This window comes from Amblyraja radiata, chromosome 26 (genome assembly GCF_010909765.2).
Source record: "Amblyraja radiata isolate CabotCenter1 chromosome 26, sAmbRad1.1.pri, whole genome shotgun sequence".
In the NCBI taxonomy this organism is placed as follows: domain Eukaryota; kingdom Metazoa; phylum Chordata; class Chondrichthyes; order Rajiformes; family Rajidae; genus Amblyraja; species Amblyraja radiata.
The window spans coordinates 10186135-10211749 of record NC_045981.1 but is presented as its reverse complement, the minus strand read 5'-3'; the positions used below and the strand labels follow the sequence as shown (position 1 = coordinate 10211749).

General features: G+C 50.4%; 1 protein-coding gene across 1 annotated transcript in view; it reads right to left on the bottom strand.

Annotated features, from left to right (window-relative positions):
* The window catches only part of notum (notum, palmitoleoyl-protein carboxylesterase), a 40927-nt gene extending 36031 nt beyond the window's left edge, over positions 1-4896 (bottom strand). The window contains exons 1-2 of the mRNA XM_033044221.1: positions 3948-4896; positions 253-305 (exon numbers count right to left, since the gene is read on the bottom strand). Of these exons, the coding sequence (XP_032900112.1) occupies positions 253-305; positions 3948-4339 (445 nt within the window). The 5' untranslated portion in view covers positions 4340-4896. The remainder of the gene's footprint in view (positions 1-252; positions 306-3947) is intronic.
* Between the last annotated feature and the right edge of the window lie 20719 nt (positions 4897-25615).

Below are 25615 nucleotides of genomic sequence, written 5' to 3'. Positions count from 1 at the left end.
TGAATCTATCCTACACATTGGGGACAATTTACCATTTACAGAATCGAATTAATCTCCAAACCTGCACGTCTTTGGAGTGTGGGAGGAAACCGGAGCACCCGGAGAAAACCCACGTGGTCATGGGGAAAATGTACAAACTCCGCACAGCCAGCACCTGTGGCCAGGATAGAACCCGGGACTCTGGCGCTGTGAGGCAGCAACTCTACCGCGAGTCCTTTAGACACATAGTCCTTTAAGAAAGCCCAAACTCACCTTCTAAAAAGACAAGCCACCGCCTGCTTCCTTTAGACTCCTTAATGTAGTATCTGTGGAGGCAAGACCAGGAATATCAGTTAGACCATTGGAAGGACTCGGTTTAAAGTTGAGTGTCGGAAGGAACTGCAGATGCTGGTTTACACCAAAGAAAGACACAAAATGCTGGAGTAACTCAGCGGGACAGGCAGCATCTCCGGTATAAAGGAATGGGTGACGTTTGGGGTCTGAAGAAGGGTCTCGACCCGAAACGTCAATCATTCCTTTATTCCAGAGATGCTGCCTGTCCCGTTGAGTTACGCCAGCATTTTCTGTCTATCTTTGGTTTAAAGTTAAAATCGTGTCACGGTCGTTTGGCATGAAAGGTTAATTAGAATTTGATTTAGGCTGACATGGGGAGGTGTACACTAAAGATATTGGGGACCAGTTCTTATCAGAGCAGGAGTAAAACATCACCTTTTCTCCAGAGGTGCTGCCTGACCCGCTGAGTTACTCCAGCATTTTCATAAGTTCAATACTTGTAGGAGCAGGATTAGGCCATTCGGCCCATCTAGTCCACTGCCCCCCCCCCCCCCCACCCTTCAATCATGGCGGATCTATCTCTCCCTCTCAACCCCATTCTCCTGCCTTCTCCCCATAACCCTTGACACCTTCATTGTGTGCCTGCCATCAGTATAAACTAGCATCTGCCGTTCCTTCCTGTACAGGGAAACTTAGCTAAGTTTAGTTGAGGGATATAATAGACAATATGTGCAGGAGTAGGCCATTCGGCCCTACAGTGGGAGAAACTGGCCCTTCAGCCCACTGAGTCGGCGCCGTCCAGTGTTCACCCTGTACACTAGTTCTATCCTAGACACTAGGGGACAATTCACCTTCAAACCCGCGCGACTTTGGAGTGTGGGAGGAAACCGGAGCACCCGGTGAAAACCCACGCCGGTCGCGGGGAGAACGTGCAAACTCCGCACAGGCAAACCGAGTCCGAGGTCAGGATGGAACCCGGGTCCCCGGCGCTGTGAGGCGGCAGGTCTACCGCTGCTGGGTGGTCGACAGACCCGAGAGGGTCCATCGCCCCGCGGCAGCGCCAGAGAGAGCCGCTGTCTCACTGTGAACTAGGGGGGTGTTTAGAGCAACACACGCAGATGCTGCAATCTGGAGCTAAAGTGCTGGAGGAACTCAGCGGGGCGGGCAGCATCTGTGGGGGGAAATGGACAGGTGGTAATTGGAGACCCTTCTTCAGAGGGACGAGGAGAGGAACGGGGGGGGGGGGGGGGGGGTGAAGAAAGCTCTCCATCAAGAAGCTCTTTGGCCGGAGAAATCCAATTCTCCCTGGTCCACATCCATCCCCCCCCCCATGAAAACAGTGCCCCTTCCTTTTGTGAATGGACAGCCTTAGCACTGAACCCGTGAGATGTGTAGGAAGGAACTGCAGATGCTGTTTTAGGCCGAAGATAGACATAAAGTGCTGGAGTAACTCAGCGGGACAGGCAGCAGCGTCTCTGGAGAGAAGGGATGGGTGACGTTTCGGGTCGAGACCCTTCTTCCACACACACACAGAGACACCCCCCCCTCCACACACACACACACAGACCCCCCCCCACACACACACACAGAGACCCCCCCCCCTCCACACACACACACACACAGACCCCCCCCCACACACACACAGACCCCCCCCCCACACACACACCCAGACCCCCCCCCCCACACACACATAGACCCCCCCACTCCACACACCACACACACAGACCCCCCCCCCCCACACACAGACCCCCCCCCCCCCCACACACACACACACAGACCCCCCCCCCCCCACACACACACAGACCCCCCCCCCCACACACACACCCAGACCCCCCCCCCCACACACACACAGAGACCCCCCCCACACACACACACACAGACCCCCCCACACACACACACACATTTATTTCAGATTTCCGGCATCTGCACAATATTTATAAATACATTATCATCCACAACTCTCTTTCTTTCTCTCCTTCACTCTCTCCTCCTCTTTACCTCTTCCAATTTAACTCTTCCTGTCTTTCTCTCTGTCCATCTCTCTTTTTTTCTCTCCCTCCCCTTCCCCCCCTTTTCTCACTCTCTCTCTCCCTCTCTCCCCCCCCCCCCCCTCTCCTCTCACTACTGATAAACTATCCAGTCGCACCTAAACCGACTAGAGTCTAGAGTTTCCGGGAAGTGCCGGCCGGTGTCTGCCCGTTGTCAGAGTGAGGGAGTGAGTGTGGCGGGTGGCGCTGTGGGACTGGCCGGGGGAGACACACACACACACACAGTGCTGGAGTAACTGAACAGGGGTGAGGGCAGCGATGTCCCTTCCACGGTCCCACAACTCAACTCCAGCTGAGAAACTGGCGACCTCAGCGATGGGGATTAGTCTCCACCCCCCACCCCATTAAACGACATGGAGAATTGGGATGCCACATCTGGGCTGCAGGGGTTTCTGTTTGTGGGGAGAGCGAGAGGCGGCGCGTTTAAGACCGAAGCACAGTCTAACCCAGAGCCTGTTGCCCCGTTAATGCGAGACATGTTCCCGAGGTCCCACAACGAGATGGGGCAGGGTATGGTCGCCTGGTGTGTGTGTGTGAGTGTGAGTGTGTGTGTAAGAGAGAGAGAGTGAGTGTGCGTGTGTATAACTACACACACACGTGTGCACACTGACGGTCCCGCTGAGTTACTCCAGCATTTTGTGTCTATCTTCACACGATGTAAATACATATAACATATATGTGTGTGTGTGTGTGTGTGTGTATGAAACACATATATATCACGTATATCTCGCATATGCGTGTGTTATTTATGCGTGTTGTATATAAACATATATAACATATAGAAACACACACACATCTACATCAACGTATATATATATATACACATGTGTGTGTGTGTGTGTATAGACACAAAAAGCTGGAGTAACTCAGCGGGACAGGCAGCATCTCTGGCATGTCGTGTCTTTACACACACACACACAGATATATATATACATGTATAAAACAATAAAGAGTATGTGGTTTTAATTTAAACGGGATGTGGCCAAGTTGGGAAACTCTTCCCTTGATCCCGTGTTGGGAGTTTCGACGTTGAGTTTAGAGACGAGTCTAGTTTAGGGAGGAGACGCGCCCTCCACGAGTGGTGACTCCGGAGTTTACTGCTGTCAGCGGGGATTCCGGGGAGCTAGCACGGGCATAGTGCGCCGAGTGGCCGTCGCCGGGCGGCTGGTGGTTGAGAGAGTGGGGAGAGGCGAGTTTGAACGGGCTCCAAGGTGCAACTTGTGTGTTGGAAGGAACTGCAGATGCTGGTTTAAATCGAAGGTGGACACGAAATGCAGGAGTAACTCAGCAGGGACAGGGCGGGATGTCTGGAGAGAGGGAGAGAGAGAAGGAATGGGTGAGTGAAGAAGTGTCTCGACCCGAACCGTCACCCATTCCTTCTCTCCACTGAGATGCCGCCTGTAGCCGCTGAGTTACTCCAGCATTTCGCGTGTGTGTGTGTCTCTCTGTGTCTGTGTGTGTCTCTCTGTGTGTATGTGTGTGGGGGGGTCTGTGTGTGTGTGGGGGGGGGGGGGTCTGTGTGTGTGTGTGGGGGGGGGGGGGGGTCTGTGTGTGTGGGGGGGGGGGTCTGTGTGTGTGTCTCTGTGTCTGTGTGTGTGTCCCACCCCCACACAAGGTGCCACTTACCCGGCAGCGCTGCCATCGTTACAGGTAACGGAGGAATTGGCCAGAAAGTGAAGTTTCATATCGTCGTTGAGTTTCTGCGCTGAGCAGGGGTACAGAGACTGAGCCAAGCTCTTGATCTGCGCCATGAAGTTGTCGATATTGCCCTCCACGGCGGTGAAGTCCAGGGTGAAGCTCTCCTCCTCGGTAGCCGCCGCCGTGCCGGCCTGATGTTGCTGGCTCCAGCCGGGCGCCTGGTTCCTATCGCGGGCGGCCAGTCCCTGCGCCCGGCGATAGTCCGGCTTGTGGCGGCCGGCGGCCCGCCAGCTCTTCCTCCCTTCGGACAAGCCGCCGAACTGGAGCAGGGCGAGGAGGAGAAGCAACGGGCGCCAGAGACGCGGCTGAACAAATCCCATCCTCTCTCTCCCTGTTTGCGAGTTGTCCCTGTCGCTCTCCCTGTCTGCAACCGCTCCCGCTACCCCCGGCTGGGAACTAGTGTAAGGGGGTAACTGTATCAAGCACCACACTAATAAATAGGGGGGGGAGATTTCACTCGACTTGTCTTAATTTATAATAAACCTCTCCCAATAAGGGGTCCAAATCCTCCCGAGGCTAAACTGCACACGAGAAACTCTGTAGAACTGAATTCTATATCTAGGAAACTTTACGCGTAGGTCCAACTCTCTCTCTCTCTCTCGCCTCGTTAAATGCTCAACTTCAAACTCTGTTGCATTCAGATAACTAATATGGGACGGGAGATTTTCGTTGCTTCTCTCTCTCTCACCCGTTGCCCCTCTCTCCTTCTCTCCCCGTTCTCTCTCTCTGTCTCTGTCTCTCTCGCCACTTAGTTCATTAACCGTCTGACTCTCTGCCAGCGAAGGCGCTCACAAATCCCCAGGTTGAATATGGGCGTACTTTATTTATACCGCTTGTACATGCAGATATTTCACCCCCCCCCCCCCCCGAGGGCGAGGTGCTTCCACGTAAACCGTTTGATGTTTTTTGAAGAGAGAGAGAGAGAGCGAGAGAGAGAGAAGGGGAGGGGGAGAGAGGAGAGGAGGGGGGAGGGGAGGGGAGGGGGAGAGAGGAGAGGAGGGGGGAGGGAGGATGTGGGGATAGGGGAGAGAGGAGGGTCTTTAGTCTCTTTCCGTGTGTTTTTCGTTCTTCTGTTAAGACAGCGAAACTCTCCCCCCTCCTACACAAACACACACACACTACACACACACACTACACACACACACTACACACACACACACACACTACACACACACACACACACACACACACACACTACACACACACACGCACACTACACACACGCACACTACACACACACACACACACACTACACACACACTAACTACACACACACACTGCACACACTACACACACACACACTACACACACACACACACTACACACACACCACACACACACACCCCACACACACACACACCACACACACACCCCACACACACAAATACACACCTTCACACACTCACCCACACACCACACACACACACACACCACACACACAGACAGACACACACTACCACAAGACAACACTAGCCACACTACACACAGACCTCACACACACACACAAGCACACTACACACACACACACACAAAACCACACAACACACTACACACATAACACTACACACACACACACTACAACACAGACACTAAACACACACACAACACACAACACACTACACACATAACAACACACGCACACAACCCACAGACACGACCAGAACACAACACGCTCAAACACACACGACACACACCCAGCCACCTACGACACCAACACGACACACCACACGCCACACACCACACACACACACACTACACACATACACTACACACACATATACACTACACACACTACACACACACACACTACACACACACACACTACACACTCACACATACACACACATACACTACACACTTACACATATACAAACACACACACTACACACTCACACACACACTACACACACACACACATACACTACACACACACACTACACACACACACACTACACACACACACACTACACACACACACACACACACACACACTACACACACACACTACACACACACACTACACACACTACACACACTACACACACACATACACTACACACACACACTACACACTACACACACACACACTACACACACACACACTACGCACACACACTACACACACACACACTGCGCACACACACTACACACACACACTACACACACACTACACACTGCGCACACACACACCACACACACTACACACACATACTCACACACACACCACACACATACACTACACACTCACCCATACACACACATACACTACACACTTACACATATACACACACACACACACACTACACACTCACACGCACACTACACACACACATCCACACATACTACACACACACACATACACTACACATACACTACACACACACACACTACACACACACATACACTACACACACACTACACACACACACACGCATACACTACACATACACTACACACACACACACTACACACACATACACTACACACACACTACACACACACATACACTACACACACACTACACACACGCATACACTACACATACACTACACACACACACACACACGCATACACTACACATACACTACACACGCACACTACACACACATACACTACACACACACTACACACACACACACACATACACTACACACACACACACACACACACACACTACACACACACACACTACACACACACACACACACACTACACTACACACACACACACACTACACTGATGAACCCAACACGAGAGATCCTTTGACACCGTCGCTGCCTCACACCAGCCGCGGCTCCGCGTCCACAGAGAGGCAGAGTCAAGGCAGAAAAACGCAACTCCCACCTGCTCGCTTCGCCGGACACACATCAATGCGAGTATTTATTTATAAACTTTACCCCAGGTCGGCGGATAAGCGGATTTTATTGAGTGAAATAGCAAAGAGGACAGTTATCAATATGTGCCTCCGTTAGCTTGCGATTTGTCCCGAGCCCTGTCTTTGCAATTACATCATTCCGCCACTCTCTTTAACTCTCCCACACTCTCATTCTGTCTTTCACTTTCTCTCTCTCACTATCTATATCCCCATCATTCCCTCTCTCTCTCCCACTCTCTTTATTTCTGTCTCTCACGCTCACTCACTCACTCTCACGCTCACTCACTCACTCTCTCATTCTCTCTTCACTTTTTCTCTCACTCTCTACCCCCCCCTCTCTCTCAACCACCCACCCACACACACACACACACACACACACACACACACACACACACACACATGTATACACACACACACGGCGGTTGCTTCAATGAACAAGCGCGGCAGGCAGACAGACAGACAGACAGACAGACAGACAGACAGACAGACACACAGACACACAGACAGACACACAGACACACAGACAGACACACAGACAGACAGACACACACACAGACAGACAGACAGACAGACAGACACACAGACAGACACGCAGACAGACCCACAGACAGACACACAGACAGACAGACAGACAGACAGACACACAGACAGACAGACAGACAGACAGACAGACAGAAAGACAGACAGACAGACAGACACACAGACAGACACACAGACACACAGACAGACACACAGACAGACAGACACACAGACACACAGACAGACAGACAGACAGACAGACACACAGACACACAGACAGACAGACACACAGACAGACACACAGACAGACAGACTGACAGACACACAGACAGACAGACAGACACACAGACAGACAGACAGACAGACAGACAGACAGACAGACAGACAGACAGACAGACAGACAGACAGACAGACAGACAGACAGACAGACAGACAGACAGACAGACACACAGACAGACAGACAGACAGCCCCAGACTGTGTTGCCCGTCGCGTTCACACAGATCCCGTTATTATTTGTCAGTCGTGACTTGTTTACTCGCGCAGTTTGGGGAAAAAACAATATCAAAGGGAATCATGTGTAATAATCGCTGTGATGTTTGAAGCAGCGGCGGCGGAAACTGCGCGGAAAAGCAAACAAGGTTTTTGCGCTTTCTATGTTTTCAATTAACTATCAAACGTGTCCTTTTGAAGTGATTGATTTCAGATAAGGGGGGATGCGGGGGTCGAGATAAGGGGTGTTTATTCAGGAAACAACACACGGGCACAAACAAAAAGTTGACTTTAACACGGAGGAAGGAATTTGTAAAAGGGGGGGGGGGGGGAGATGGTCCAAGTGAATTTGAGCGCAGGATGGAGTTTGGTGGTGAAGTTAATGAAGTCCATCAGTCTGAAGAAGGGTCTCGACCCGAAACCTCACCCATTCCTTCTCTCCAGAGATGCTGCCCGTCCCGCTGAGTTACTCCAGCATTTCGTGTCTATCTGCAGTGTTCATGCTGTTGTGTTTTCAGTTGTAGACTAACTACTCAGGTGGAAGATGAGGTATGACCTGACCACTCTTACAAGGATAGACACAAAGCGCTGGAGTAACTCAGCGGGACAGAGGCAGCACCTCTGGAGAGAAGGAACGGGCGATGTCTCGGGTCGAGACCCTTCTCCAGACTGAGAGTCAGGGGAGAAGGAAACGAGAGATATGGAAGAGTAAGGTGTGAAAACAAGAGATCAATGTGGACAAAGTCTTTCCACTAGTGGGAGAGTCTAGGACCAGAGAACACAGCCTCAGAATAAAAGGACAAACCTTTAGAAAGGCAGTGAGGAGGTATTTCTTTAGTCAGAGGGTGGTGAATCTGTGGGATTCATTGCAGACGGCTGTGGAGGCCAAGTCAATGGATATTTTTAAGGTGGAGATTGACAGATTCTTGATTTGTACAGGTGGTGGGGGTTATGGGGAGAAGGCAGGAGAATGGGGTTGAGAGGGAGAGATAGATCGTCCATGATTGAATGGTGTAGTAGACTTGAGGGGCCGAATGGCCAAATTCTGCTCCTCGAAGTCAACAAGTCAATGTAGTTGTTTTGTGAAGGATATCTTCTCTGACTTCATTCCAACCAGCCAGGGTTCGATGTTACCTCTGGGGGCTGGACTGTCTTCATCGGAATGGACAGACAGTCCATTCGGCCCATTTATTATTGATGGGTAGACAAAAATGCTGGAGAAACTCAGCGGGTGCGGCAGTATCTATGGAGCGAAGGAAATAGGCAACGTTTCGGGTCGAAACCCTTCTTCAGACTGATGCAGGGGGGGGAGAAGAAGAAAGAAAGAGGAGGAGCCAGAGGGCTGAGGGAGAGCTGAGAAGGGGAGGAGACAGCAAGGGCTACCGGAAATTAGAGAAGTCAATGTTCAAGCCGCTAGGGTGCAGACTGCCTAAGCGGAACATGAGGTATTGCTCCTCCAGTTTCCGGTGGTGCTCACTCTGGCCATGGGGGAGACCCAGGACAGAAAGATCGGATTGGGAATGGGAGGGGGAGTTGAAGTGCTGAGCCACTGGGAGATCAGGTTGGTTACTGCGGGCCGAGCGGAGGTGTTGGGCGAAACGATCGCCAAGCCTACGTGTTGATGGTCCTCATCGGGAACCCCTTCGCTCGCCCCTCCCTTCCTCTGCCTGAACCGCACGCCCGTCAAACAACATCCTTTGAAACAAAGTCAATTTCCAGACTAACCCCAGGCTGCGTATCTGTCCCAACGTGTCACAAATGTGACTCACTTTTACCTTGAATTGACAAGGTTTGTGGAGTTGCGTGGCCCCTGCGTATTGTCTCAGTGGGAAGTGGCTGGATTATACCCTTCACCAGTCAGTGCAGGGTGCGGCCTCGCTGTCTGCAGACAGAGAAAAGTGATATACCTTGAGGAGATGTCACAGTGGAGCAGGCGAAGGAAGGAACTGCAGATGCTGGTTTAAACCGAAGATAGGCACATAAAGCTGGAGTAACTCAGCGGGACAGGCAGCATCTCTGGAGGGAGAAGGAATCGGTGACGTTTTGGGTTGAGACCCTTCTTCAGTCTGAGTTTAACCTGGTTATCACAACCTGATGAAAGAATATAGTATAGTACAGGCTGGCAGAGTAGTTTGCAATAATGTACCGTCAAAGTCCACCAGGGCTTCATGAAGTTGACAGTGTGAAGAAGGAACCTGACCTGAAACGTCACCTATCCTTTTTCTCCAGTGATGCTGCCTGATCCGTTGAGTTACTCCATCACTTTGTGTCTATCTTTGGTGTAACCAGCATCTGCAGTTCTTTGGTAGACTCACGTCGCAGCGGCCTCTGCGGCCTCTGCGGCCTCTGTCGTTTTTTATTTTTTGTCTCGTTTGAATGTAGTTTAAAGTGGGTTTTTTTTAAAACTGGGTATGTGTGTGGGGGCGGGGGATTGGGGGGGGGGTGGGGTGGGGAAACTTTTAAAATCTTCCCCCTGCACGGAGAATCCGACCTTTTCTCTGTCGGGTCTCCATTGTCGTTGGGGCCTAGCAACGTGGAGCGGCCTCCAACCGGAACGACCTGGGTCTCCAGTCGCGGAGCTGCGGACGTACCCACCATCGCGGAGCTGGCCGAGTTCGGAGCGGGAGGAGCTGTGGTGGCGCACTGCTGCGGCCCGACCCAGGAGTTTCGGAGGCTCCAGCCGCAGGTCTGGTGGACAGTGACACCGGGAGTCCGCGGATCTCTGCTTTTCGGGGCTTCCGCAACAGCGACTTCTCCCGCCCGAGTTGCGGGGTTGAAGAGTACCTGGAGCGGGGCCTTACATCATCGCCCGGCGCGGCTTTAAATGGCCGTGGGACATGCAAGCGCCCGCCGGGGGCTCCAACACCAAGACCCGGAGCGCGGCCTTGCATCACCCGGCGCGGCTTTAATGGCCCCGGGACACTTACCATCGCCCGCCGGGGGCTTTGACTCTGACATCGGGAGGAGAATGGGGAGTGCAGGGGAGAGATAAGGCTTTGCCTTCCATCACAGTGAGGAGGAGATTCACTGTGATGGATGTTTGTGTAAATTGTGTTGTGTCTTGGTTCTTTTTCTTGTGGGTATGATTGTTGTGTTGTTGCTGTAAATGCCGGTGTAACTCAACGGGTCAGGCAGCATCTATGGAGAGAAGAAATTGGCCGCGTTATTCCCAATCTGACCTTTCTGTCCTGGGCCTCCTCCATTGTCAGAGTGAGGCCCAGCACAAATTGGAGGAACAACACCTCATATTTCGCTTGGGCAGTTTACACCCCAGCGGTATGAACATTGACTTCTCTAACTTCAAGTAGCCCTTGCTTTCTCTCTCTCTCCATCCCTCCCCAGTTCTCCCACCAGTCTTACTGTCTCCGACTGCATTCTATCTCTGTCCCGCCCACTCCCCTGACATCAGTCTGAAGAAGAGTCTCGACCCGAAACGTCACCCATTCCTTCTCTCCAGAGATGCTGCCTCACGCGCTGAGTTACTCCAGCATTTTGTGTCTGATTTTGTTGATGTTTATCGTGGTGCAGGCAGAGAACTATGATTGCATATTCTATTGTGCTGCTGCAAGTAAGGATTTCATTGTTCGGTTTTGGGACATTTGACAACGAAACACTCGTCTTTGTCCTCTTGTGGACAAATATCTGTAAATCATAACTGTTTGCTGATTATTAGCCAGACGTAATATGGAATCAACAATCCAGGAGCGAAAAAGACTACAAAAAGTTGTCACCACTGCCCGGTCCATCACCGGCTTTGACCTCCCCACTGTCGAAGGGATCTATCGCAGTCGCTGCCTCAAAAAGGCTGCCGACATCATCAGAGACCCACACCATCCTGGCCACACACTCATCTCACCACTGCCATCAGGAAGATGGTACAGGAGCCTGAAAAATGCAACGTCCAGGTTCAGGAATAGCTACTTCCCCACAGCCATCAGGCTATTTAACACAACGAATAAGCTATGAGCTCTGAACTGCAAAAGACTATATTATTATTTGTTATTTGCACTATATTTGTTACTTATTGAACTTTTCATTTTCCCCCCCCATTATGTACAATGTTTACATATTGTGTTGTGCTGCAGCAAGTAAGAATTTCATTGTCCCATCCAGGATACATGACAATAAAACACTCTAGACTCTTGAATGTTTTATGTTTCACCGTCAGGGACCAGTCAGTAGATCTGTACCTTCTCAGCTCACTTGTGGACAAGAGACAATAGACAATAGGTGCAGGAGTAGGCCATTCAGCCCTTCGAGCCATTCAATGTGATCATGGCTGATCATCCACAATCAGTACCCCGTTCCTGCCTTCTCCCCATATCCCCTGACTCCGCTATTTTTAAGAGCCCTATCTAGGTCTCGAAAGCATCCAGAGAACCTGCCTCCACCGCCCTCTGAAGCAGAGAATTCCACAGACTCACCACTCTCTGTGAGAAAAAGTGTTTCCTCGTCTCCGTTTTAAATGGCTTACTCCTTATTCTTGAAATGTGGCCCCTGGTTCTGGACTCCCCCAACATCGGGAACATGTTTCCTGCCTCCAGCGTGTCCAAGCCCTTAACAATCTTATACGTTTCAATGAGATACCCTCTCATCCTTCGAAACTCCAGAGTGTACAAGCCCAGCTGCTCCATTCTCTCAGCATATGACAGTCCCGCCATCCCGGGAATTAACCTTGTAAACCTACGCTGCACTCCCTCAATCGCAAGAATGTCCTTCCTCAAATTAGGGGATCAAAACTGCACACAATAGTCCACAATACTCCAGTCAGTAGACCTGTACCTTCTCAGCTCACTTGGAGGAAGGTGAGCAGGGTCTACTTTGGCCGAAGGTAGACACAAAATGCTGGAGTAACTCAGCGGGTCAGACAGCATCTCTGGAGAGAGGGAATGGGTGATGTTTCGGGTCGAGACCCCTCTTAAGCAGCGGGGTAGGGCAGTATCGTAGTGGGACCATTGAGTCTGTGGAAGGCGCGAGCGCGTTGGCCAAAGTCGAAACAGCAGTGATTCATATCAGGAGAAACATCATTCATCGTGCATTTCAAACCAGACGTTTCAATGAATGCAGCCAAATAAATCATCAGCTGGTTACAGAAGGGAAAAGTTAATTACTTTTACTGCCCATTGAGTCACTCATTGGAAGAGGGAACATTGGGCTGAGGACCAAGTCAACATATATTCTATCAGAGATCGCCATGTTACACATGTTCCTAGAAAATGGGCCATATTGTGATATTCCATGAATATCACAATTCCAAGGTCATAGAAATATAGACAATAGACAATAGGTGCAGTCGTAGGCCATTCGGCCCTTCGAGCCAGCACCACCATTCAATATGATCATGGCTGATCATCCAGAATCAGCACCTGTTCCTGTTTTCTCCCTATATCCCTTGATTCCGTTAGCCCTAAGAGCTCTATCTAACTCTGACTTGAATACATCTAGTGAATCGGCCTCCACTGCCTTCTGTGGCAGAGAATTCCACAGATTTACAACTCTCTGGGTGAAAACATTTTTCCTCATCTCAGTCCTAAATGGCCTACCCCTTATTCTTAAACTGCGTGACCCCTGGTTCTGGACTCCCCCCAACATGGGGAACATTTTTCCTGCATCTAGTCTGTCCAATCCCTTAAGAATTTGATGTGTTTCTATAAGAGTGCCTCTCATCCTGCTAAATTCTAGTGAATACAAGCCCAGTCGACCCATTCTTTCCAGGTTGCCAAAGTGCCTTGGATTTTTATTTTTAACATCGAACTAATCAGCAAACAGGACGTCAATTCCTAATTTAACTGAACGCACCATTCTCCACGCTTGCTGTATCAGACACTAGTTGAAAGAGTTTAGTTTAATTTACTCTATTACAGTCGGGTGGACTGAGGTACAGAGAAATGTTTTGTTGGAGTGCAGAGAAGGTTCACCAGACTGATTCCTGGGATGTCAGGACTTTCATATGAAGAAAGACTGGATAGACTCGGCTTGTACTCGCTAGAATTTAGGAGATTGAGGGGGGATCTTATAGAAACTTACAAAATTCTTAAGGGGTTGGACAGGCTAGATGCAGGAAGATTGTTCCCGATGTTGGGGAAGTCCAGGACAAGGGGTCACAGTTTGAGGATAGAGGGGAAATCCTTTAGGACCGAGATGAGAAAAACATTTTTCACACAGAGAGTGGTGAATCTCTGGAATTCAGAGCCTACTCCTGCACCTATTTGCTACGTTTCTATGTATCCAGTCAAAGAAAAGACTATGCATGAATACAGTACAATCAAACCGTCCGCACTGCACAGATAAAGTATAAAGGCGACAACATTTGGTGCAAGATATAACATTGATATCCAATAAAGTCTGATTAAAGATAGCTCAAAGTGTAGTGGCCTGGTCGAGGTCAGGAAAAGACCGGACACCAGGCGGATTCTAAAGAAGCTTTTTAATGGTAGCAGTACGAGAACACACACACGACACCCTGATCTCCGCCCCTGGGGAGTCGTCAGGAAACCCCGTATCTCCGCCCCTGGGGAGTCGTCAGGAAACCCCGTATCTCCGCCCCTGGGGAGTCGTCAGGAAACCCCGTGGCAGACCAACGCCCCTGTCCCTCAATCGGCGAGGGGGATGATCCAAGGAGTGGCCTACCCCACAGGGACCGCCACAGGACCCCCCCCCAAGTACCCGAGGTACGAAACGGACAGGAGGGCGTACACGGCGGCCAGCCCGGGTGCACACAACGCTCGGCCCTGGAACAGGCGCCTGGTCAACAAGTGCGGGGGACGAAGTAGCCAGAGGAGGAGGTACCCTAGACAGGGGCCGCCCTCGCTTTCGGGGCAGCGCTACCAGCGCCGGCCGATCGATATCGATATGTGCTGGCTTCAACCGCGCAACTGAAACAGTCTCACGCCGACCCCCAATGTCCAGGACGAAAGTCGACGAGCCATGTTCCAAGACCCGGAAGGGACCTTCGTACGGCCGCTGTAGAGGTGTCCGATGTGCATCCCTGCGCAGAAAAACAAACTGGCAGTTCTCCAGAGCAGAGGGAACGTGCGGACGGAAGGACCCATGACGAGACGTGGGCACCGGCGCCAGCTTGCCCACCGTCTGCCGAAGACGTTGCAGAGCGTCCGAAGGCTGCTCCACCTGGCCACGTGCCGGCGGGATGAACTCCCCGGGCACCGTTAACGGAGACCCATACACCAACTCGGCGGAGGAGGAGGCCAAGTCCTCCTTGGGTGCGGTGCGTATCCCCAGCAAAACCCACGGTAGAGCGTCTACCCAGTCTGGGTCAGTGAGCCGCGCCCTCAGGGCACCCTTAAGCTGCCGGTGAAACCGCTCCACTAGGCCGTTCGACTGCGGGTGGTACGCCGTCGTGTGGTGCAGACGAACACCCAGGAGGCGTGCCATGGCCGACCACAGCTCTGACGTGAACTGAGGCCCCCGGTCGGACGTTATGTCCAGTGGAACACCGAACCGGGCGATCCAGTGCGCCAGCAATGCTCGAGCACAGGTGGTTGTTGTGGAATTCTGTAGCGGAATGGCTTCAGGCCACCGCGTGAAGCGGTCCACAACGGTGAATAGGTACGTCATGCCCTGGGACGACGGCAGCGGCCCCACGATGTCCACATGAATGTGGTCAAAACGTTTATGAGGAATGGGGAACTCCTGCAATGGCGCGTGCACATGTCGTTGCACCTTGGCAGTCTGGCACGGGATGCAAGTGCGCGCCCAATGTCCAACCTCCTTCCGCAGCCCGTGCCACATGAAGCGGGAGGCTACCAGGGCTACTGTCGCCCTGATGGAGGGATGTGCAAGTCCATGAATCACGTCGGGGTCACCAGTGTAGTGGCCTGGTCGAGGTCAGGAAAAGACCGGACACCAGGCGGATTCTAAAGAAGCTTTTTAATGGTAGCAGTACGAGAACACACACACAACACCCTGATCTCCGCCCCTGGGGAGTCGTCAGGAAACCCCGTATCTCCGCCCCTGGGGAGTCGTCAGGAAACCCCGTATCTCCGCCCCTGGGGAGTCGTCAGGAAACCCCGTGGCAGACCAACGCCCCTGTCCCTCAATCGGCGAGGGGGATGATCCAAGGAGTGGCCTACCCCACAGGGACCGCCACAAAAGGTCTCCAGTGAGGTAGATGGGAGATCAGGATAACTCTCTAGTTGGTGAGAGGACCATTCAGTTGCCTTACAACAGTTGGGAAGAAACTGTTTTCCTGAATCTAGAGGAATGCATTTTCAAACTCCTGTGCCTCTCGCCTGATGGGAGAGGGGAGGAGAGGGAGTGAGCGGGGTGAAACTGGTCCTTGATTTAGCTGCTGGTGGAGATGTAGATCAGCCATGATTGAATGACAGAGTAGACTTGATGGGCCAAATGGCCTAATTCTGCTCCTATCACTTGTGATCTTATGCCTTCCTGTGACGCATTCTGTGAATTTCTACATTCAGGTGTAATGCTACTTGGTGTCTTAGTATCACTATGTTTACCGTACAAAATCTCTCAATTGATATCAATGTAATTCAACCATTTAAAACAAATCACAAATGTTTAAAAGTGCAGCACAGTGGCACAGCATTAGAGTTGTTGCCGAACATCACCAGAGACCCGGGTTCAATCCTGGCTATGGGTGCTGTCTGTACGGAGTTTGTACATTCTCACTGTGACCTTTGGAGTGTGGGAGGAAACCGGAGCACCCAGAGAAAACCCACGCGGTCCCAGGGAGAACATCTAAACCTGCACGTCTTTGGGACTAGTTTTGTTTTTTAGTTTAGTTTAGAGCTATAGCATGGAAACAGGCCCTTCGGCCCACCTAGTCCGCACCGACCAACGATCCCGGCGCACTATACCCTATACTCACTAGGGACAATTCACAATGATACCAAGCCAAGTAACCTACAAGCCTTCAAAAGGGAACTGCAGATGCTGGAATATCGAAGGTACACAAAATTGCTGGGGAAACTCAGCGGGTGCAGCAGCATCTATGGAGCGAATGAAATAGGCGACGTTTCGGGCCGAAACCCGCTGAGTTTCCCCAGCAATTTTGTGGGGTTTCGGCCCGAAACGTCGCCTATTTCCTTCGCTCCATAGATGCTGCTGCACCCGCTGAGTTTCCCCAGCAATTTTGTGTACCTTTTAACCTACAAGCCTGTACGTCTTTGGAGTGGGGGAGGAAACTGGAGATCCCGGAGAAAACCCACGCAGGTCGGCCGTGGGGAGAACGTGCAAACTCCACACAGACAGCACCCGTAGTCAGGATGGAACCCGGGTCTCTGGCACTGTGAGGAAGCGGCGACTGTTTAGAAAACTATCTGGTGTTGCATAAGCTAAGTCAGGGGACTTAAGAAGAAAGCTGGTGGGCTAAACAGGAACTCTGTACCCAGCTTCACTCCTTGCCTTGAAACATTCACCTTTAGTTTGTCTGAGTTTAATCCAAAACTATAATTAAATAAATATGGACTAGTCTTCGGGCTACATTTAATAACTTCTGACCTGGAGGGCACACTGGTGACCTTAACCTTTGACCTCGGGCCTTATACTGCCGTCTCTGTGATCTCAGGGCTACAGTTTACAGCTACAGTCTTCAGTGCCCATATATCAAATGCCAGGTGTACATTCCAACTCCAAGCTGTTCAACACATTTCCTGCGAAGCGGGATAACGTGGAAATTTGGTGTTAAATAGCCCACTAATTGGAGTACGCAAAGGCCGGTGGGAACGAGTGGCTGAATCTTGCGTGAATCGTCAAACGTTTGGGCGGCACGGTGGCGCAGCGGGTAGAGCTGCTACCTCACAGCTCCGCAGACCCGGGTTCGATCCCGACTACGGGCGCTGTCTGTGTGGAGTTTGTACGTTCTCCCCCCCCCCCCCGTGACCTGCGTGGGTTTTTCTCCGAGGTCTTCGGTTTCCGCCCACACTCCAAAGACAGCCTGGCGCTGTGAGGTGGCAACTCTACTGCTGCGCCACCGCGCCACTCGTTCTTGACCTCCAGTCTGATTGCTTCCACTTCTCTTGTGTCCTCCAGCAGTTCCATTCACTTTTACGGTTTGTGGATGTTATTGTCAAAGCCTGCGTTTGTTATTACAAATCTCTGTCTGTCTGCCAGGCACGATTCAAAGGGCCATCAGCGTTCAACTCCACTAACTGGCCTGGATCCCTCCACAAGTCAGACTGGATGAGCTGACAGACGGATTCTCACAACACACACAGACTGCTTCAACAATAGACAACTGACAATAGACAACAGACAATAGCCGCAGGAGTAGGCCATTCGGCCCTTCGAGCCAGCACCGCCATTCAATGTGATCATGGCTGATCATCCCCAATCAGTACCCCGTTCCTGCCTTCTCCCCATATCCCCTAACTCCGCTATCTTTAAGAGCCCAATCTAGCTCTCTCTTGAAAGTATCCAGAGATTTGGCCTCCACCGTCCTTTGATGCAGAGAATTCCACAGACTCACAACTCTCTCCAAACGCGGCCTCATCAACGTCTTGTACGACCACAAGGTAACGCCCCAACTGCTGTACTCAATACCCACCCTGCTCATCTTCTTCTTATCGAGTCCACACACAAGATTAGAAGTTGTTCGGCCAGAACTGAGCGCACGTCTCAGCATCTGCACGCAATGGTGTCTGTCTTGTCGCTTCTTGTGCGTGGTGGCGGAAACAGGGCCGCGACGTGAATGCTCTTTCCTTGACCCCCATCCCCTGCTGTTGAAGGCGAATGTCATTCAAGAGAAAAGTTAGATTATAGCTCTTAGGGCTAACGGAATCAAGGGATATGGAGAGAAGACAGGAACTGGGTACTGATTTTGGATGATCAGCCATGATCACATTGAATGGCGGTGCTGGTTCGAAGGGCCGAGCCTGTTTTTTATGTTTCTATGTTTCTATGAAACAATATGGATGATGAGTAGGGCTAAGTTTGATAATGAAGGATGGAGGGAAGGCAGTGGAGTGAAAGGCTCTTCGGTTCTGGAGAGCAGGAATCAGTTTGAGTGGAGACAAGGTGGGGAGTGCTGGAGTAACTCAGCGGGGCAGGCAGCATCTCTGGAGAGAAGGGTTGAGTTTCAGGCCTAGACCCTTCCTCAGGCTGAGAGTGAGGGGAGGGGGGGAGACTAGAGATATGGAAGGGTAAGGTGTGAAAATGATGGATCAAAGCAGACGACGCTCAGGGAAATGTAGAACGGTTCATTGTTAGCTTGGAGGGGGGGGGGGGGGGGGGGGAGGTGACAACGAGGCGTACAAACAGAAAATTCAATCGAGAGGACAGCTGGACCTTCAACAAAATCCTCTCTCAGCCTCCTTTGCCCCAATCGCATGAAAATCTCTGAAGAATTCCACAAGTGAGCAGAGAAATGCAGAAGGATATTTTCAAAGTATTTACCGAGTTAGTTTACAACGTGGCTGTTTGAATGACAATCTATCTTTAAGAAGTGTTAAAACTTAACATGGTGGCTCGGTATAAGTTACAAGACAACGTTTGATTGTGTTGTCAAAAGTCGTTAAGCTGTGAAGCTCAACGTGAAATCCAGAATAAGGCACAGGGATGATGCCTAAATCACTGCCCTTTAAGCAATAATGTGCCTTGAGACCAAACAATAACCCAAAGTTACTACAAGAGAAGATAGGCACACAAAGCTGGAGTGACTCAGCGGGTCAGACAACAGTTTCAGTTTCGTTTATTGTCACGTGTACCGAGGTACAGTGAAAAGCTATTGATTGCGTGCTAACCAGTCAGCGGAAAGACAACACATGATTACAATTGATCCATTTACAGTGTACAGATACATGATAAGGGATAACCGTTTAGTGCAAGGCAATGCCAGCAAAGTCTGGTCAAGGATAGTCCGAGGGTCACCAAAGAGGTAGATAGTAGTTCAGTTCTGGTTGTGGTAGGATGGTTCAGTTGCCAGATAACAGCTGAGAAGAAACTGTCCCTGAACCTGGAGGTGTGCCTTTTCACACTTCTATACTTTTTCTCTCTGGAGAAAAGTTTTGGGTCGAGACCCTTCTTCAGACACACTCTATAAGAGATCCAAATGTATTAAATTCCTTTAGACTTTAGAGATTTTTTTAGTTTAGTTTAGAGATACAGTGACCCTTCGGCCCACTGAGTCCATGCCGACCAGCGATCCCCGCACATTAACACTGTCTTACACAAACTAGGGACAATTTACACTTATACCAAGCAAATTAACCCACAAACTTGTACGTCTTTGGAGTGTGGGAGGAAACCGAAGATCTCAGAGAAACCCCATGCGGTCACGGGGGGGATCGTACAAACTCCATACAGACAGCGCCCGTAGGCAGGATCGAACCCAGGTCTCCGGCGCTGTAAGGCAGCAACTGTACAGCTGCGCCACCGTGCCGTCTGTAGAGTACACGGTACAGCGTGGAAGTAGGCCCTTCGGCCCACCGACCCTGCTGGCCACTTGAGCCCTTAGTGTGTCGGGAGTGAATGAGAAAGTGGGATAACATAGAACGACAGTGAATGGGTGATCAGTGGTTTCAATGGGCCGAAGGGCCTATTTCCAAAATTGTGTCTCCAAGCTAAACTCACTGTAAACGGAACGGATATGAGCGGATGGTCGATGGTTGGCATGGACTCGGTGGGCCGAAGGGCCTGTTTCCATGCTGTATCTTTCAAACTATTAATTAGAGTCATGTGGGCTTTGGCGCATTGCTCCCATTTGGCCTCCAGGAGTCTCTGTGAGCCATCTTCAAACTCCAACTCAACCCATGAATCAACTAATCTACCCTCGACTTCCCAAAGGTCCCTCGTACATTGGTCGCATCTCCCCCTCGATCTCCAACTCAGCCACATCATGCCTTATCGTTGCTGTAGGTCACTGGCTATAGCACTGACTCTCAACACCAGCAAAACTAAGAAACTGATTGTGGAATTCGGAAGGGGTAGGATGGGGACCCACAGTCCCGTTTATATCAACAGGTCGATGGTGGAAAGGGTCAAGAACTTCAAATTCCTGGGCGTGCACATTTCCAAAGATCTATCCTGGCCCCAGCACACTGATGCAATTATAAAGAAAGCACATCAGCGCCTCTACTTCCTGAGAAGATCACGGAGAGTCGGTATGTCAAGGAGGACTCTCTCGAACTTCTACAGGTGCACAGTAGAGAGCATGCTGACCGGTTGCATCGTGGCTTGGTTCGGCAACTTGAGCGTCCAGGAGCAGAAAAGGCTGCAAAAAGTTGTGACCACTGCCCAGTCCATCATCGGCTCTGACCTCCCCACCATCGAGGGGATCTATCGCAGTCGCTGCCTCAAAAAGGCTGGCAGCATCATCAAGGACCCACACCATCCTGGCCACACTCTCATCTCCCCGCTGCCATCAGGTAGAAGGTACAGGAGCCTGAAATCTGCAACATCCAGGTTCAGGAACAGCTACTTCCCCACAGCCATCAGACTATTAAACACAACTTCAAACAAACTCTGAACTGTAACAGTCTATTGCACTTTATCTGTTTATTTATGTGTATATATATATGGTCTATGGTACATGGACACACTGATCTGTTCTGTATTTATGCCTAAAATATTCTGTCGTGCTGCAGCAAGCAAGAATTTCATTGTCCTATCTGGGACACATGGCAATAAACCCTCTTGGTACGGTGGCGCAGCGGTAGAGTTGCTGCCACACACCGCCAGAGACCCACCCGGGTTCCATCCTGACTGCGGGTGCTGTGTCTGTGCCATCTCCCAGTGACCTCCGGATTCCTCTCACATTCCAAAGACGTGCAGGTTTGCAGGTAAATGGGCCTCTGTAAACTGCCCCTAGTGTGTAGGGTGCGATAGACAGTTCTATGCATGGATAGGATAGTTCTATGCTTAACATAGAACTAGTATAGAGGTGGTCGATGGCTGGTGTGGACACGGTGGGCCAAAGAAGGGCCTGTTTCCACTCTGGGCCTCTTAAAACTCTTTAAAAAAACAGAAAGTGCTGAAGTAACTCAGCGGGTCAGGCAGCATCATGAGGTGGATAAGATGTATAAGGTGTATAAGGTGTACAAGATGTATAAGGTGTATAAGGTGTACAAGATGTATAAGGTGTATAAGATCATGAGAGGAATAATCGAGTAGATGCACAGAGTCTCTTGCCCAGAGTAGGTGAATCGAGGACCAGAGTACATGGATTTAGGTGAAGGGGAAAGGATTTAATGGGAGGTACACAAAATTGCTGGAGAAACTCAGCGGGTGCAGCAGCATCTATGGAGTGAAGGAAATAGGCAACGTTTCGGGACGAAACGTTGCCTATTTCCTTCGCTCCATAGATGCTGCTGCACCCGCTGAGTTTCTCCAGCATTTTTGTCTACCTTCGATTTTCCAGCATCTGCAGTTCCTTCTTAAAGATTTAATGGGAACTTTTTCCACACAAAGGGTGGTGGGTGTATGGAACAAGCTGCCAGAGGAGGTGGTTGAGGCTGGGACTGTCACAATATTCAAGAAACAATTGGACCGGTACATGGATAGGACAGGTTTGGCGAGACAGAGACTTCCTTCAGAGAGACAGGGGGTGAGGGAAAAAGAGGAGGGGGGGCTGCATTGTTGATTAAGGAGGATGTCACGGCTTTGTTCAGAGGTGACATTACGGGCGGTTCGTCTAGTGAGGCCATGTGGGTGGAGCTGAGGAACATGAAAGGGTCTGTTGGGGGTGTACTACAGACCCCCGAATAGTCAACGGGAATTAGAAGAACAAATGTGCCGGGAGATTGCAGACAGCTGCAGGTTAAATAAGGTTGTTGCAGTAGGGGACTTTAACGTTCCCAATATAGACTGGGAAAATCATAGCGCGAAGGGTTTAGATGGGGTGAAATTCCTCAAAAGTGTCCAGGAGAGTTTTCTTGAGCAGTATGTGGAGGCCCCCACATGTGAGAGGGCAACGCTGGATCTAGTATTGGGAAATTGGGAAGGGCAAGTTAATGAAGTGTGTGTGTGGAGGAGCCTTTTGGGACCAGTGACCACAGTTCGATTAGGTTTAAGATAGTTATGGATCGGGACGGAGAGGGTCCACGTGTTAAAATGCTCAACTAGGGCAAAGCCAACTTTGAGGGTATGAGAGAAGGTCTCGTTCAAGTTGACTGGAGCAGGTTATTAGAGGGGAAAGGAACATCGGCCAGGTGGGATGTTTTTAAAAGTGTGCTGACGAAAGCTCAGGATGTGTACGTATGTCCCCGTTAGAGTGAAGGGCAAAGCAGGCAAACATAAGGAAGCTTGGCTGACGAGGGAAATTGAGACGTTAGTCAAAAGCAAGAAGGATGCACGGGACAGGTATAGGCAGCTGGGATCAAGGGCATCCCTGGAGGAATTTTGGGAACTAAGGAGTAAACTAAAAAAGGAGATCAGATGGGCAAAAAGGGGCCAGGAGATACCTCTGGCGGGTTGCATTAAGGACAATCCCAAAATATTTTACAAATACATAAGGGATAAAAGGGTAACTAGAGAGAGAGAGAGAGAGTGGGACCTCTCAGGAATCAAAGTGGTCAACTCTGTGTGGAGCCCCAGGAGATGGGCAAGGTCCTCAATGAGTATTTCACCTCTGTATTTACTGAGGAGAAAGACAGTAGGATGGAGGAAATTGGAGCAGTCGTTGGAAGTGTCTTGCGAGCAGTCGGGGTTACTGTCGAAGAAGTACTGAAGGTATTGTCGTGTTTGAAGGTAGACAACTCCCCAGGGCCTGCTCTGATATATCTGAGTTCATTGTGGGAAACTAGAGAGGAAATTGCGGGAGCCCTGGTTGAAATTTACAAGTGGTCCTTAAATACAGGAGAGGTGCTGGAAGACTGGAGGGTGGCAAATGTTGTGCCTCTTTTCAAGAATGGCTGCAGGGAAAACGCTGGGAACTATAGGCCGGTGAGCTTAACATCTGTAGTTGGTAAGTTACTGGAGAGTATTCTGAGGGATAGGATATACAGGCATTCGGATGGGCAAGGGCAGATTAAGGACAATCAGCATGGTTTTGTACGAGGGAGGTCGTGTCTCACAAATCTGATTTTTTTTGAAGACGTGACCAAAAAGGTTGATGAAGGCAGAGCTGTAGATGTTGTGTACATGGACATCAGTAAGGCGTTCGCCAAGTTTCCACATGGTTGGCTGCTCTGGAAGGTTAGATCGCATGGGATCCAAGGAGAGATAGCTGAATGGATAGCAAATTGGCTCCATGGAAGGAAGCAGAAGGTAATGGTGGAAGGTTGCCTCTCAGATTGGAGGCCTGTGACTAGTGGTGTGCCTCAGGGTTCGGTGCTGGGCCCGTTACTGTTTGTCATCTACATCAATAATTTGGATGAGAACATACAGGGCAAGATTAGCAAGTTTGCTGATGATACAAAAGTTAGTGGTTTTGCAGATAGTGAAGATGGTTGCGAATGATTGCAGCAGCATCTGGATCGATTGGCCAGGTGGGCAGAGGAATGGTTGATGGAATTTAATACAGAGAAGTGTGAGGTGTTGCATTTTGGGACCTCGAACAAGGGCAGGACCTACACAGTAAATGGTAGGCCTCTGGGGAGTGTTGTAGAACAGAGGGATCTAGGAGTACAGGTGCATGGTTCCTTGAAGGTCGAGTCGCAGGTAGGTACGGTGGTCAAAAAGGCTTTTGACACTTTGGCCATCATCAGTCAGAGTATTGACTATAGAAGTTGGGAGGTCATGTTGCAGTTGTATAAGACATTGGTGAGACTGCATTTAGAATATTGTGTTCAGTTCTGAGCACCATGTTATTGGAAAGATATTGTCAAGCTTGAAACGGTTCAGAATAGATTTATGAGGGTGTTGCCAGGACTAGAGGGTGTGAGCTATAGGGAGAGGTTGAGTAGGCTGGGTCTCTATTCCATGGAGCGCAGGAGGATTAGGGGAGATCTTATAGCGGTGTACTAAATCCTCTTTGGAGCGTTTTTTCTTGTCGTGGTGAAGAGGCTTGCGTGACCCCATGATTCCGAGAGTGAAGCCGTCGGAAGCACCAGCTTCAGGTAGCGCCACCCATGGCGGTAAGGTCGAGGATGAGGGTCCAGAACCATCCAACATACAAGACCTCAACGGCGGAACAGGTGGACAAAGTTATCTTGAACTCAACGGCTGTGAAGGCGGATGAAGGCCGCAACAGATCTATCAGCTCCAATTGTCTTGGTTCCCTTGCCATTGGAATGAGTTGATTGATTTGTGAAGGACTGTGTTCGTCTTGGAGTGCAACATCAAGTACACGTTAAACAAACACACGCACACAGGCAGTCTTCGTTCTGGGAGATGCAAAGCCAGGATTGGACTCAGAAGCCAATAAGGCATGAGAGGCCATAAAACAGCAGAACGTAGACCAACATCCTCGACCGTGAGGGATAGCCATGACAACGATGTATAAAATCATGAGAGGAATAATTGGGTAGATGCACAGAGTCTTTTACCCAGAGTAGGTGAATCGAGGACCAGAGGACATAGGTTCAAGGTGAAGGGGAAAAGATTTAATAGGAATCTGAGGGGTAACTTTTTCACACAAAGGCTGGTGGGTGTATGGAACAAGCTGCCAGATGAGGTAGTTGAGGCTGGGACTATCCCATCATTTAAGGAACAGTTAGACAGGTACATGGATATGACAAGATTGAAGGGATATGGACCAAGCACAGGCAAGTGAGACTAGTGTAGCTGGGACATGTTGGTCAGTGTGGGCGAGTTGGGCCGAAGGGCCTGTTTCTACACTGTATCACTCTATGACTA